Below are 15,360 nucleotides of genomic sequence, written 5' to 3'. Positions count from 1 at the left end.
TGCTTGGCAACATGCCCCACGGGCAGCCATGTGGTCGTCCGTCAGCATTCGCGGCACCCACCTGGGTGACACTTTTCACATTTTCAGGTCGTCATGCAGGATTTTGTGCACAGAACCCACAGAAATGCCAACTCTGGAGGCGATCTGTTCAACAGTCATTCGGCGATCCCCCAAAACAATTCTCTCCACTTTCTCGATCATGTCGTCAGACCAGCTTGTGCGAGCCCGAGGTTGTTTCGGTTTGGTGTCACACAATGTTCTGCCTTCATTAAACTGTCGCACCCACGAACGCACTTTCGACACATCCATAACTCCATCACCACATGTCTCCTTCAGCTGTCGATGAATTTCAATTGGTTTCACACCACACAAATTCAGAAAACGAATGATTGCGTGCTGTTCAAGTAAGGAAAACATTGCCATTTTAAGTATCTAAAACAGTTCTCATTCTCGCTGCTGGCGGTAAAATTCCATCTGCCGTACTGTGCTGCCATCTCTGGGACGTATTGACAATGAACACAGCCTCATTTTAAAACAATGCACATGTTTCTATCTCTTTCCAGTCCGGAGAAAAAAAATCGGAGGCCTTAGAACTTGAATTCACCTCGTAAATTCAGTTAAAACACAGTAAAATTCTACCATTTGAGGATGAATGCAAATCTATGAGACTGCGGGTCGCAGTTGGTTCACACAGACAATACGAGACTAATTTAAAGTTAATGGTTATTCATGAAGCAGGAGCCACAAAAAAGTGTGCTGCAGGACGAAAATTTGATGTCACAGAAGCGAATGTTTGTAGGTGGCATCAGATGATGAATAAATTAGAGATACCAGTTCTATGCACGAAACACTCGGGACCAAATAAAGGTTGGAGTAGCAGATTGTTCAGTAAGTGCAGGATGAACACAATTAAGGCTTCCCAGTTACCTGGTAAATTATCCAAATGAAGCTGCCGGTGATAGAGGAATTTTCCAGCTGTATGTGTCTTGAAATTCAAAGCAAATACCAGCTAGTGCATGACGACAATGAAGAGAGCGTGGCTTACATTACGGTGCAAAACAGCACTTGCTCAGCATCTTCCCATGGCTTTTGACAAAAACCAGGTAAGTATCAGCATCACATAATCTATCTAAGAAAACACCATGACTCTTTACAACAGAAAGTGCTAACTTTTTTAGGCAAATTTAAAAAACTTCATATCAATAACATAGTTTATAAATTTGATCAGTCAGAATATGTTAAGAATAAAAATTCATGTAGGGCTAGGGAAGTGGGGGTAATTTTATATTGTTTTATATTCAGGATAATCTATGTGTGTGTGTGTGTGTGAGAGAGAGAGAGAGAGAGAGAGAGAGAGAGACCTCATCATATAGAAACTTAAATAATGAAACACAATTAGTTGAGGTATAATAAAAAATAAATAAAAAATGAAAACCTCGTGAAGTCATTATTATGGGTCACTGTGAATAGTTGGGGATACATTTAATCCAACTATTGCCAGTTTCTTGTAATATATACCAGCTGCCAGTCCTCTGCCTTTCATCTTTGAGTTTATCTTTTTTCCAAGTTCATCCCCCCCCCCCCCCCCCCTTTTTTTCATTATTTTAAGACTTCATAAAAATAAACCGCAACCCCCCCCCCCCCCCCCCCCCCCCACACACACAGAGAGAGAGAGAGAGAGAGAGAGAGAGAGAGAGAGAGCGCACAGCAGAGGATAGGGTATTGAAACAAACTTGCTGATTGTCGCAGGAAATTTATTCTGGGATTTGCGCATAACACCAACTCATTCCACATTACATCAGTTTCTCCTTAGGAACATCAGAATTTATTATTTAAAAAATTGCACATAATATTAATCCTTGATGTTTTTTCAGAAATACTGATTCCTTTGATGGAAAACTTTTGTGAATGCTTCAGTTTACAAATTTTACTTATAGAACTAACTTGCTCAAACAAATTTTTGTTTGTATCGATAAATCTTTCAGATAATCTATTCATCAAGTAGAGGCCAGATTTCCATTTACTTTAGTTGCATGTTTTTCTTTATATTTATTCAGTTGCTTGAAACACTACATTGTAAAATCTGCTTCTAAAACAGACACACAAAAATGTATGGTGTGAACATTTTTGCCTAAATGTACTAAGTCACCTTTACTCTCTGTGTGCACATCCTCATTAGCTCAAAATAGTTGTTGTTGGTTATTGATTTTACCCTCGGTTCCATCAGTCCGCAGTACCTGTGAAACCATATCCTACAAGTAACAGTTTCTGTTTGTGTCATTGCTTTCTTATGGAGGACAGTAAATCTTTTCACATACTTGATATCAATATAATGGAAGGAAACATTCCACGTGGGAAAAATTATATATAAAAACAAAGATGGGGTGACTTACCGAACAAAAGCGCTGGCAGGTCGATAGATACACAAACAAACACAAACATACACACAAAATTTAAGCTTTCGCAACAAACTGTTGCCTCATCAGGAAAGAGGGAAGGAGAGGGGAAGACGAAAGGAAGTGGGTTTTAAGGGAGAGGGTAAGGAGTCATTCCAATCCCGGGAGCGGAAAGACTTACCTTAGGGGGAAAAAAGGACAGGTATACACTAGCACACACGCACATATCCATCCACACATACAGACACAAGCAGACATGCTTAAGTAAGGATACTTTTCATTTTCCTCTCTGGAAAAGATTTTGCAATTTCACTCACCCCTGTAAGGTGTCCCCTATTCTGTACTTTGCAAACTGCTATCTTACAGTAATTCCAAATGTAGGAAGCATACACAGACACCTTTTCATCTTCTCTCTCTCTGTTGTCAGTTAATTTAATAATGTTGGTAAACAGTCAAACAGATTTGAGTTATAACTTGCTAAGCTTATAGCAAAAACTTACAGGCACCACTTTGCACTTAACAAAACTCGTACTAGTCACAGCCAAGCTCAGATCATGTAACATTTAGGGTTAGTTTTGACAGTGTCATGTAATAAATAGATTATTTCATTGTATATGCTGGTTTAACCACATTACTCTCTCATTCCTGACCCATTTTGTGACAGATCTTTTTTTTTTTAAGTGTATAAATAAATAAACCATTACAAACATGAAAATTCATAAAGTAAGGCTGGATTCCCATATCACTTTACTTTCTTCATTTGAGTTTTTGAAAAACCACTTTTCATATGCTAATCTATATTGGCTTTACATCCATTTACGGTACAATGATGAATCTTAATAGCATACAGCAATTTAAACTGTATTAAACTTAAGAGTTTGAGTGGGTTGAAGAAAAATGTTGAGCTTGCCAGAGTCACTTCAGTGCCGCAAAAGGTTATCTATTTGAGTCTTATCACACTTCGAGCTTGTGTAAACAGCTGAATTTATGGAAATGGGAGGTCATCTTGTGAGAATTTGAAGCTGTAAATGTAAAACAGTTCCTGTAATCTTTTCAGAGCATGTCATTTTTTAATCCTTGTAATGTCTGTTGTCAAGACTAAATAGTTGTCAATCCCCGCCACTGCTGTTCCTCTCCTAAATCAGTAGTTACAGCATCATCATCATCATCATCATCTCTGCCTAACTGTTCCCATTAATCAAACAATGGAAAATCCAGGATGGAATGCAACAATATTAGAGAAGGAAAGTTGCTACTCACCATATACCGGAGATGCTGAGTCGTGATAGGCACAACAAAAAGATTCACACAATTATAGCTTTCGGCCATTAAGGCCTTTGTCAGCAATAGACACACACACACACACACACACACACACACACACACACACACGCAAATGCAACTTACCACACACACGTCTGGAGTCTCAGATAACTTGTGTGGTTCCAGTTATCTGAGACTGCAGACATGTGTGCGTACGTGCACTATTGCTGACAAAGGCCTTAATGACCGAAAGCTATAATCTTTTTGTTGTGCCTATTGCGACTCTGCATCTCATCTACATGGTGAGTTGCAACTTTCCTTCTCTAATATTGTAACTGTCCCCATTATTTTAGGACTTGCTGGATACCATTTAGTGTCTTTAGGTTTTTTCTCCACATAATGTTTTCATTTTGCATTTAGAAAGGAAAAGAATATGTCAATAGACAGATAGTAAATGGGGTAGCACACAGCATGAGTTCTATTATACTGCCTTCTCCAATTATCTTCTTGTAAGCCCGTAATGAAGTTTGCAGCTCATCATATGATGAAGGATTATCTGAAAGATTTTACTCTTCTGCATATATTTTCATATTCTTATACATTTACCACAATTTTGCCTGTACAGTTAGTGTTGATGTATTTTTCTTACATATGCACAAAATCATGTGTTTCTGTATTGCTAGTACTTTCATGTATGTACATTACAATTTTTAGGCACAGCTATTATCATCTCAGTTTTATTTTTCTGTGTATGTATTTAATAATCTAAATGTATACTTCATTAGCTGTGGTTTCACACATTATATGATAATTCATATATACTCTATTTTAGTTCCATATTAAGTGTCATTTTAATTTAATGCAGCTACTGTGAGATTGCCACTGCAAGACTTGGTGTGAAAATACCAAGTGAAGACTTCTTCTCTGAGGAAACTTGTTTAAGCCTGTCCGAGTGGAAAAAAGTTGTCACATTTTACACTCTTCGTTTGATGTTGGCTCCATTAGTGGAAACAATAATTCTCTTGGACAGATTACTTTTCTTGCAAGAACTAGGTAATCTCTACTAAAAATTGCCCTTTTTCTCTCTGTACTTTGATCTACATATTTTAACGCATGAATATGTTCCTTATTTCAGAAATTGGCAGTGCCTTGATTCCTTTATTTGATCCAAAAATTTCTCCAAGAAATCACATCCTCATTGCATTGAAGCATTTCAAGTTTTAGCATCTTATGTGATTTCAACATGATGAAAATCAAGTATGCAAAGAACATGCAAATTGTTACCATTTTCTGTTATCTTTACATCTAGTATAGTGTTAACAATAAAGACAAACTATTTCAGGGAGAAAAATATAGCATAATATATACTGTATGTTTCCATTTGTATTGCAAGAGATTCACTGCAAATATATTTTTACTGCATAATACCCTCATTAGCTGTGCCATGTGCTTAAGAAATAGTAGACAAGAAACTAGACATGATTGCAGTATGCTGCTACGCAAACTGTGCCTTGAGTGATAAGTCCGTGTTGGTTGTGTTGGCTTCATCATCACTTTCTTCAGTACTTACTTTCTCAAACCCTTGATGACGGTCCAAAAATTGGCCTAGTTTGAAGCCTTCAACATGAGATGTGTGAAATGCCCACCGCTTGTTATAACTGCTGTATCTTAGAAGACAGCCTGACAAAAAATGTTTCACAATGTTAATTTGAAATTTTCACAATGAACAAGCAAGAACAAGTTGTTCTATGAAGTGCAAATAGAAGATTTGGCACACTGCAGTACCATCATGTTACTACATTACCTAGTGACAGTGTTTAAGTACACAAAGATATAATTTGCAGGAGAGACCGGTTCAATGTTTGTAAGAATATGAAACAACTGATGAAGTTTAGAGCAACATTTAACACTGTACTGAAATTTGTTTCTGTCATATGCTTGATTTTCTTTCTTCTGCAACTATTCTTTCCAGATGTTTCATATTGTAATGAAGCTATTTCTGCACTGGCAACTTAGTTGTAGTGTTTCAATTCTGAAATGTGCGACTATTGAACAATCTCTGGGCTGGCATCTGGGTACTTGCACATGCGAGTTACGAAATGAACCTGACAAGGAATTATTGCTTTTTACTTAAAAAAGAAAATATGGATGTCAGTGGTGTCCAGCAGAAGTACTGGATTCATCAAGTACAAATGAGCTTGAGAAAAATATGGGCACAAACCTGTAAATAGTTTTATGCCATGCGTACACTACATAAATTCACTGGCTACTTTTGTAGCTCTGAAGGAGTTTCTCCTTGACAATTGAGCAAAATCTGCATTAAGTAATGAGCAGAATAACACATACCAGATTCATTTCTACCCACAGTAGCTTTATTTTTGTTTCCAGGAACTTTATCTTATTTCTACCATCCCTTTTCCTTAGATTAAAAACAGAATGGCATTCAGCTTCACTAACGAGAAGTGTGCTACACTGAGTCATTGTTGCCAAACAGAACAACAAAAGTCTGAAATGCTTGTGATTCAACAATAACAAATAAAGCACAGATTGGTGAAAAGGCAGGTACACCCACACATTATGAAACAGTCCTGCAGCTAAATCATTAATGCATGAAGTCTTATGGGCATGGTATATTTTAGAGAAAGACATGACTCTTATGTCACAGGTGAATCATGTGACCACGTTGTGAGCGTGAAAGGAGCTTCTTCTCTCATTGTAGTGTTTAATATATTGCTTTCCTTTATTCGAGCAAGTTATGTGCAGCATTCATAGAACGAAATTTGCCACAAATGGTGTTTTATATCGTGTGCCTGTGACTATAAAAATAATTAAAGAAACTATTTTTTAGTGCATCAAGTTTTTGAATAAACAGTTTGTACATTCAAGTTGTGAATTGCTGTTCAGTAGTTTACAGCCAAGCAATTAGTTAAACTAACAGTGATTTGTGAAGTATATACATAAATACACTAAAGCAAGCTGATGTCAGAAAACAAATTCAGAGTGCAGTAATGTAATGATTTTTGCCTAATAATTTAACAGGAATGTCAGAGTGGCAGATGATGAAAGAAATCATGCATTGTAGTCACAATTTAGTCATTTCAGTACATGAAAGAATTTATTATCAAAACATTTACATCACTGGTCAAAGTACAGGTTCAGATTTATTAAAGACAAAAGTAATTCGCTATTTTAGTTATGCAAATAAAAACATTAAAACAATGCTACAACTAAAGCAATTCACTTTACTTTTTACATTATATGAGTCACTTTCACTAAACTGTTCATTCTCTTGGACATATTCAGAACTACATGCACATATGGAGTACGGCTACTATTTACAAGTTACAGAACTATTCCTTACATACATTTCATTACAGACAAGCAACAAAGTAAAATACTGCTGCACTATCTACCATGCTTCTCTTAATTTACAAGCTTACTATATTCATGTCCTAAAGAATCAAAGTCTCTTGACCCACCTCGTTTCCTCATACGTGTAATTGCTGCTATTATAACAATACTAACAACAACAGCCACTGCAAGCACTATGCTGACAGCCATTGCTACTGATCCCAAATGTTTGTCCATTGAACCAGATGTTTCTGTTACAGTTTCTGTTATGGAATTTCTTAGCTGTGCTGCTGAAACAAGTGCAGCATTTTTATTTAATATGCAAAATTTTTCATAGTACAGATAAATAAATCAGGATGTTAACCAGTTATATGTTTTGCACTTACGGTTAGATACTTCACTGTGTTGCTTATTCGAGGAATTATGCTCTTCACTGTTGACCACAGTTTTCCCTATTGTATGTGCTGCCACTGTCTTATTACCTGTATTTTTAAAAAAGAAAATACAAGAGAGCTACAAATAATTGAGAATTACTAAATGCAAATTATATATGAAAAATATTATGATGGAAAGCAAAACTCATTTCAGTAACAATGTAAGTTAACTGTTCAGTCAAAGACTGTAGAAAATGAGGATCAGTCATCATACCCTATGAGAAACACTGTTCGCAGTAAATATTCATTATTTCTATTACTAGTAATAAAACTCGAATTCTTTGTCAGAGGAAGTTGCTCCTTTCTTGCTATTTGTTAACCATTCTGAACAAACATGATTGTACTTCCAGCATCAATTATGTTCTCAATTGTCACTTCCTATTTATGCTAACAGACCTTATTCACATAAACTGTTCATATTCACGCATCCAGGATGAGATCATTCCTGTATGAATCTATGGAACACACACACACACACACACACACACACACACACACACACACACCTGCCAAGTTAGTTGTTTATTTTATTGTGTAAGTTGAAGAGGATGTGCACTTTATCACTGACTTACTAATACTGGAAGTATGATAGTATGTTCATTTATAATTAATTCCAAACACATCAGAAAATAAGAGAATTTTTGGTTAGCAGAAAAGATTGTGGTGACAAAATTGCTCAGTGGCACATTAAAATTTGTAGTGTAACATGACATTTCATTAGGAAATGCCATGGTACACTGTTAGGCTCTTCAAGAAATTGAGGATATTCATGTGAATACAGAGAGAAAAACTGTTATTTTAAGTTAGTTGCACTAGAGTGAAGCAAAACACTTGTGCTAGGCTTCTGTTTATGAATAGCCAAGAATAAATGGAGTAGTTGCACCCTTTGTGGGCACAAGTGGTGGACATGTTGTTCCATGCAGCTGCTGATGGAGAGTGTTATGGTGGCCTGCCAAGGGGTATTTGACTTAATGGTTATAATAGAGGGAAACATTCCACGTAGGAAATATATATCTAAAAACAAAGATGATGTGACTTACCAAATGAAAGTGCTGGCAGGTCGACAGACACACAAACAAACACAAACATACACACAAAATTCAAGCTTTCGCAACAAACTGTTGCCTCATCAGGAAAGAAGGAAGGAGAGGGAAAGACGAAAGGATGTGGGTTTTAAGGGAGAGGGTAAGGAGTCATTCCAATCCCGGGAGCGGAAAGACTTACCTTAGGGGGAAAAAAGGACGGGTATACACTCGCACACACACACACATATCCATCCACACATATACAGACACAAGCAGACTTGAAATATGTCTGCTTGTGTCTGTATATGTGTGGATGGATATGTGTGTGTGTGTGCGAGTGTATACCCGTCCTTTTTTCCCCCTAAGGTAAGTCTTTCCGCTCCCGGGATTGGAATGACTCCTTACCCTCTCCCTTAAAACCCACATCCTTTCGTCTTTCCCTCTCCTTCCTTCTTTCCTGATGAGGCAACAGTTTGTTGCGAAAGCTTGAATTTTGTGTGTATGTTTGTGTTTGTTTGTGTGTCTGTCGACCTGCCAGCACTTTCATTTGGTAAGTCACATCATCTTTGTTTTTTGACTTAATGGTTAATTTGACAATATATGGTGGAAATGATGCAAGTCGGGTTATGAATGATTTACGCTGTTTGAGGAAATAAATGAGCCCTTTTTCCAACTAATACACAAAATCTTCAGGAAGAGGATACAAGGATGTCTTAATAAGATTATTAGCTAGTTATAGGTGACTGTAGTATCCGGAAGATATTAGCGAACAATCAAATTGACAAATCTGGAGGACTTATATAACTGGTAGGTAACATAGTCTCCTTGTGAGGGCTAGGCCCATGAGAACTGAAGGATGAACTTTACCTTGTAGCACTTGATCAGCACACTATAACTGAGTAGCATGTACCCTATCTAACTCTCATATTTGATCCCCAACTTCTTAGAAGTATTTTAATTCGTGAATCACATGACATTCCAGTGATAAGCTTCTTGGTATTACCCAGTTTCCAACAAGTGGTGAACTATTGTGCACATATTTATTTGTGTGTGTGGGGGGGGGGGGGGGGGGGGGGGCACACGCATGTGCATATAATCTGCTGCAATTTCAAACTGCTCCCTAATAGATCGCTTCTAATCTGACTGATCCATCTCTTCCTTGGCCATTCTCTTGGTCCCTTATCTTTTAATGTATGTACCCTTACACTGGCACCAGTCACCTCAGTACCTAAGAAAATGAAGGAATCTTTTCTTTTTTTCTGGTGTTTGCCCTTGATCATCCTTATACAAAATGTAAGACATATGTTGTTGCTCTGCTTCTTCTAAAACTATAGTACTTTTGTTCTATCTGTGGTCCAATAATGGTTCTTAATCTTCATATCATTTTTAGTCCAAGGAACAGAAGAGTAATGCCCCTGTAAGTTCTGGGGTTTGTTTCTCAAGTAAAGCACCAATGACATTTAGTCAAATCTTAGGCAGTTTTTCTTTGTTGCAAATGGGCACATGAATCCTAAAACAATCCTTGCACTTCAGCTGCTTTGATTATGTTGGCACTGCAGGGCATTTTCTGCTCTGCCTATGTTAGAGGGAGCTCCACACTGAATATTTTTTTCTTTGTCATCTCCTGCGGTTCGATACTTGAATATTCAGAATTATTTAATTTTTCAAAATACTGTGATGTATCTCTCTGTCATTCCATGTTTGATGATTTTGCCATCTTCCTTCCCTAGCGAATTTATCAGTTTATAGTAGCTCTCCTTACACCTTTTCTAGTTCCTGTACAAATTCCGTCCGATTTGCTCTTTAAGTTTTAGGTCTGTAACTTTTCTTGAATGCTTGTCACATCTCTCTGACTACTTCCTATTTTCCACCAAATGTTCCTGCCTCACATTAACGTAGGTAGTTTCCAATTTCCAACTGCTATTCAGACATTCATTCTGGTTTTTCCAACATCTTATTCATAAACTAATATAAGGATCAGATTGAGCCATACAGCATTGCTGCTTTTCAAGGTTAGTGCATTAATACCCTCTATAAAATTACTAAAGAGAGGAAGAAAGTTATGAGGTAGTCTGCAGTAGATTAATGGCTGTGGAAATCTAAAGTTTTTTGTGTTCAGGTAAAATAATTTTTAATCTAGTACAAAAGGTATTGTAAGTGTCTGATGTTCTTATTTGTGATGTTTTCTGTGATTCAGTATTCCATCTGACATTTTAAACTTACAGGTAAATGAGACAATCAAAAAGAGGCATTGAGTCATGACTGCAGTTCAGCAGGAATTCTGGGGTGAGGGAGGAAAGAAGTGGGAAGAATGGCTGGGGAATTGTGGCTGAGGGCTCAGCAGTGTGCGGGTTAGGAATGTGATGCACAAGCACTGGAGCTGGTGATCTCATGTGGGGGAGGGGGCTTGCAATTTGGTGTTCACAGGGATATGGGTACAAAGGATTGGGAATAGAAGTGGCATAGGGATGGACTAGGATGTGGTGTCATAATGTTTCTTTCCATATTTAGTTTAAACTTAATCTGGCAATAGGAGTTTATACAAATTCAGGTGGTTGAGAAGGAGTAATTTCCTCCTAGATTCTTTTCATATTGATGCTGATTATATTCTTCTTTCACACAATAGTATTTCATGAATGAATGCATAAGTATAAAGAAAACTGGGGAGATATTTCAAAATTACAAAAACAGAATATGTCAGATTTTCAACACATTCCTGAATGTTTTGTTCTGACAAAAGAATTGAAAATGTGACTTCATTCTTGTATTAGTAGTGATTCATTTTCACAAAAAGAAAACCTATGCTTACATAAAACAAAATACATACAATCACAATGTTAAAAAAGAGGAACAAAATAGTACTTAAATTGCATTTCAGACTTTGTCTGTCAATTATCATCAGCAGTCTTTTCTCATCCTTTGCTGTACTAAGGCCACCTCTAGACTTCTCTATGAATTACAGTCCTCAGCTAGACACATCTGTGTCACTCCTGCGTGTTTTATAGTGACACCTACACACCTTCCATCAAGTTATTGTGTCAGTGTTATCTCTCTCTGAACCCAGAAGAGAAACCCTTTGGTCTGTTTAGTATTCATTTGCTTGGCTACATGCCTCATTGACTTCCAATTCATTTTCATTGCATTCATAAATCATATCTTTCATCACAACGTGTTCCTGAATTAATTTGTTTTCCTGTCTCTTCTAGTAATTTCCAGCAGGCACCTCTCCATCACTCAGTGAGCAGTTGACACTTTTTGAACAGTTTTCATATTAAAAGTCCACGTCTCACAGTCATACGTCAAAACCTGTATTGTACACCAACTGTTGACCTTCCTTTTTCGACATATCAGAAGTCTGGTTTTGAAAACCCTTTTAGTTTACAACAAGCACTCCATGCAATTTTTACTCTTCCATTCATTTCATATTCTATCTATCCAAATGTTGCCTTCTTTTGGGTCCATGACTTCACTGTTAATCTGTACTCTTTTTATATGTTCACCGAACATTACTTTAGTCTTACTGTAAGAGATGCTTAGTACTACTTTCAAACAAACACTACTGTGTTCTTCCATTCACAGAAGTTTAACTGCTCTAGAGGCAAACAGTAAACTGCCATTAGCAAAACAGAGGCGGTTCCTAAATATTCCATTAAAATGTATTCCTTATTTGTTTCACCAATTTAAAACTCTGTTCAGGGGTGCTGAGAGTGGCTTTTGTGATGCAGAATCTTCTTGCCGGATGACCCCTCCTTCCCGTTCAGAAGTTTTTACTCTCCTCATAGAGTGTAATGGAAACTGTTGCTTTAGCTTAATTGTACTTTAGTATGTTAACATAGAGGTTCTTGTTTCTTAAGTGTTCCTCCCAATTCCAGACAAAGTGATAATTCTATTCATTGCTCCATAATTTCATTCGTGATTTCCGAACAGTCCACTGTGTCATGTCCACTTCTGAAGCTAATTTGTTCATTTATTTGGTGAAAAACAAATTTTCCTGTGCTGATGGTGATAATTTTACTGAATGTCATTTACGTTACAAAAAAGAAGCTGATGGATCTATAATCTTTTTGTCTTTTCGATCCCTTTCTTGGTGAAGGAAAATGGACTGTCTTCTTTTCCAAACATTCTGTAAATAATTTGTCTATTGAGAAATGGCTTTGTACACTTCATCTCGTATGTCGTTATCTGTGTAGGTTCCCAATTCATCTCTTAAATTACACAAAACATCTTTGAATGGTAGTACAGTTTTCTCTCTGTTGATAGTTATAGTGCCGTCCGGTATCATAACTAGTGAATCACTGTGTCTACACAATGGAAGCTTTTTTTCCGATTTCTTCACATTTTCATTGTTTCTCTTGTGTGTAACTGTTATTTGTATGAAACACTCCCAAATCCCATGTAATACCTCCTTCGATTTGAGATTTTTCCTTTTTTTTTTGCTTTCTTCATATCTGTGACATATTTTGCTGTATGTGTTAAATTTAACCTTTGTTGAATCATTGCCCCCGTCTTCTACGTCTGTATAACCTACATTTTCTAAGATGCTGAAACACCCTGGTATACCTTCCTATTGTTTATTACAATTTCCTATTTAGAAGTGCTGCATAGGTAGAAAACTCTTCAATTTGTATAAAACTCTTCTAGTAGTATGATCAGTTGATTGTAAAATAAGACACAAAAAAGGAATTGTGAATGGATTGTATCGCTTAAAAAAACTATATTCTGTTATAAAAATTTATAATTTGTTTTAAGCCAACAGGTGCACAAGTAATAATAATAATAATAATAATAATAATAATAATAATAATCCGGTTTCACAATATAACATTTTATATTTTCCAGTTCCCCAATATTACACATCAAATTTGATTTTTGTCTATCTGTCTATAAAGTTTCTTCAATATATCTTCTTCTCGTAAAAGTCTGAATTTCTTGAATTCATGTGGTTGGCAGTCTCTCTCACCACACCAGGTCTTTCATCCTGGTGGTTCCAATTCCACAATTCTCTTTAGTGACATCCTTATTGTATGTCAATACCATAACAGTTGTTTTTCTTCTACAAAATCTGCAATTGAATTTGTAACATCCATTCTCTTCCTGATGACTTCATTTCTGATTCTTTCTCGCCTAGATATCCCTGCAAACTGTCTTCAAAAGATGGATGGGTAAGGACAGGGATTAACAAGCCCCTTCCCTGTTCCCATTCCAGCACTACACAGCCATCATTCCACCACCATACCCAGTCTTTTTATTTCTCTCCTTTTCCACTACTCCCTCCCCCCCTCCCTTTCCCAAATTCACCCTGCCCTCCATCTCACCTGCAGCACTTCAATGTCTGCCACCCTCACCATACTATCCCTCCCCCTCCCCACCCCAGCCTCCTCCTTACCCCCGCCTAGGTGCCACTCCCATCACGTACTGGTGTACTGCCTGAGGCTGCAGTCGTGTGTGTGTGTGTGTGTGTGTGTGTGTGTGTGTGTGTGTGTGTGTGTGTGTATACGCGCGCCTGTTGTTGACAAAAGCCTTAATGGCTGAAAGCTTTAATTGTGAGAGTCTTTTTTTTCTTGTGCCTATCTGCAGCTCATCATCTCTGCTATATGGTGAGTAGCAACTTTCCTTCTCATAATCATAATAATGCTTCTGATAATTGTGTTTAAGACTTTTCTTTCTCTCTCTCCTTTTATTTTTATTTTTTTGCAACCCCCCCCTCCCCCAATCTGTTCGTTCCATTAAATACCATTTAATGTTCCAATATTAAACTTCCCAGCAATTATTCTTGAATTAATTTCCTTTTCTTGTTTTTCCACCTTGTGAGATATTGACTCCCAGATATTTGTAATCTTCAATGTGTTTAATAGTTCCCATTCCTTCTTTCCCAATGTCAAATCTTGATTTGTGTCACCTATTACAATATGTTTTGTTTTATTCCTGTTGACATGAAGTCGCCATTTTTATATTCCTCTATTAATTTCCTTGTAATGTACTCTATGTCTTCTTTATCTTGTGCTTCTCCCTCCATTTCCTTAAATTCTGTTTGCAAAAAATGTTTGATAATCCTTCCATATAGTCTGCTAAATACATCAGGTACAGTTATTCCTCTGTAGTTCTCACACTCATCTTTTATTCCTTTCTTGTAGATTATTGTTATAAATGCTACTTTCCAGTCTTCTGGAATGGCTTTGCTATTTAAGCATTTTTCAAAGAGGCTTCTCTAAAGTTCATGTAATTTAACTGCACCATATTTCACCAGTTCAGTTGGTACTCCTGCAATTCAAGTAACTTCCTTTTTTTGAAGTCTTATTTGGATAATAATGTAGTTAATTTGTTGAGTTTCTTTAGAATTTTCTCTCAGTGTTTTCAATACCTTACATGCCCCTGACCTCCTCTTACCTCCCATTAGATTATCCACTTTATTATAGGTATTTTACCAATTCTTATTTTTTTCTTCTGTCACCATTTTCCTAATTTTTGCTTGTTGTGCTCTTAATTCTATCTTGTGCTGTACTCTTTGTGTATTTAGCCATTTTAAATATTTTTCTTTTTTTATTTGTACCTCTTTGACTTTTTTCTGTATCAAACTAGTATAAAGATTTTTCTTTCATACTTAATTGCATCATGTAGAGCATTAACAATATATTTAATTGTATATGTGTTTTGTCAAATTCTGTTTCAGTTAACTTTTCGTCTCACCTCTTTTTGAATAAATACACCATACTTTCATTCTCTAGGATATGTACATTATTATTAGGGAGTTTTCATTTCAGTTTTAAACTCTTCCTCCTCATTAACAATTTCTTCTTTACTTTTTATATTTACATATGGAAACACAATTTTACAATTAACCAGATGATGGTCACCCTGTGTTACTCCTCTGTAAGCTCTGACATCTTGCGT

The 15,360-nt window shown here is 36.6% G+C and overlaps 2 protein-coding genes across 6 annotated transcripts in view; one reads left to right on the top strand and one right to left on the bottom strand.

Annotated features, from left to right (window-relative positions):
* LOC124615398 (methyltransferase-like protein 25B) overlaps positions 1-5,024 on the top strand; it is a 95,364-nt gene extending 90,340 nt beyond the window's left edge. For both annotated transcript variants that reach the window (XM_047143234.1, XM_047143233.1), the window contains 2 exons: positions 4,525-4,712; positions 4,795-5,024. In XM_047143234.1, the coding sequence (XP_046999190.1) occupies positions 4,525-4,712; positions 4,795-4,883 (277 nt within the window). In that variant the 3' untranslated portion in view covers positions 4,884-5,024. The remainder of the gene's footprint in view (positions 1-4,524; positions 4,713-4,794) is intronic.
* A 1,723-nt stretch (positions 5,025-6,747) lies between these two features.
* The window catches only part of LOC124615397 (peptidyl-alpha-hydroxyglycine alpha-amidating lyase 1), a 96,295-nt gene continuing 87,682 nt past the window's right edge, over positions 6,748-15,360 (bottom strand). For 3 of the 4 annotated variants that reach the window (XM_047143231.1, XM_047143228.1, XM_047143232.1), the window contains exons 8-9: positions 7,397-7,492; positions 6,748-7,300 (exon numbers count right to left, since the gene is read on the bottom strand). In XM_047143231.1, coding sequence (XP_046999187.1) covers positions 7,083-7,300; positions 7,397-7,492 — 314 coding nt within the window. In that variant the 3' untranslated portion in view covers positions 6,748-7,082. The remainder of the gene's footprint in view (positions 7,301-7,396; positions 7,493-15,360) is intronic. The other variant, XM_047143229.1, reaches the window with a different exon arrangement.

Source organism: Schistocerca americana, chromosome 5, assembly GCF_021461395.2.
Source record: "Schistocerca americana isolate TAMUIC-IGC-003095 chromosome 5, iqSchAmer2.1, whole genome shotgun sequence".
Lineage (NCBI taxonomy): Eukaryota > Metazoa > Arthropoda > Insecta > Orthoptera > Acrididae > Schistocerca > Schistocerca americana.
This window is presented reverse-complemented; position numbering and strand designations above follow the sequence as displayed.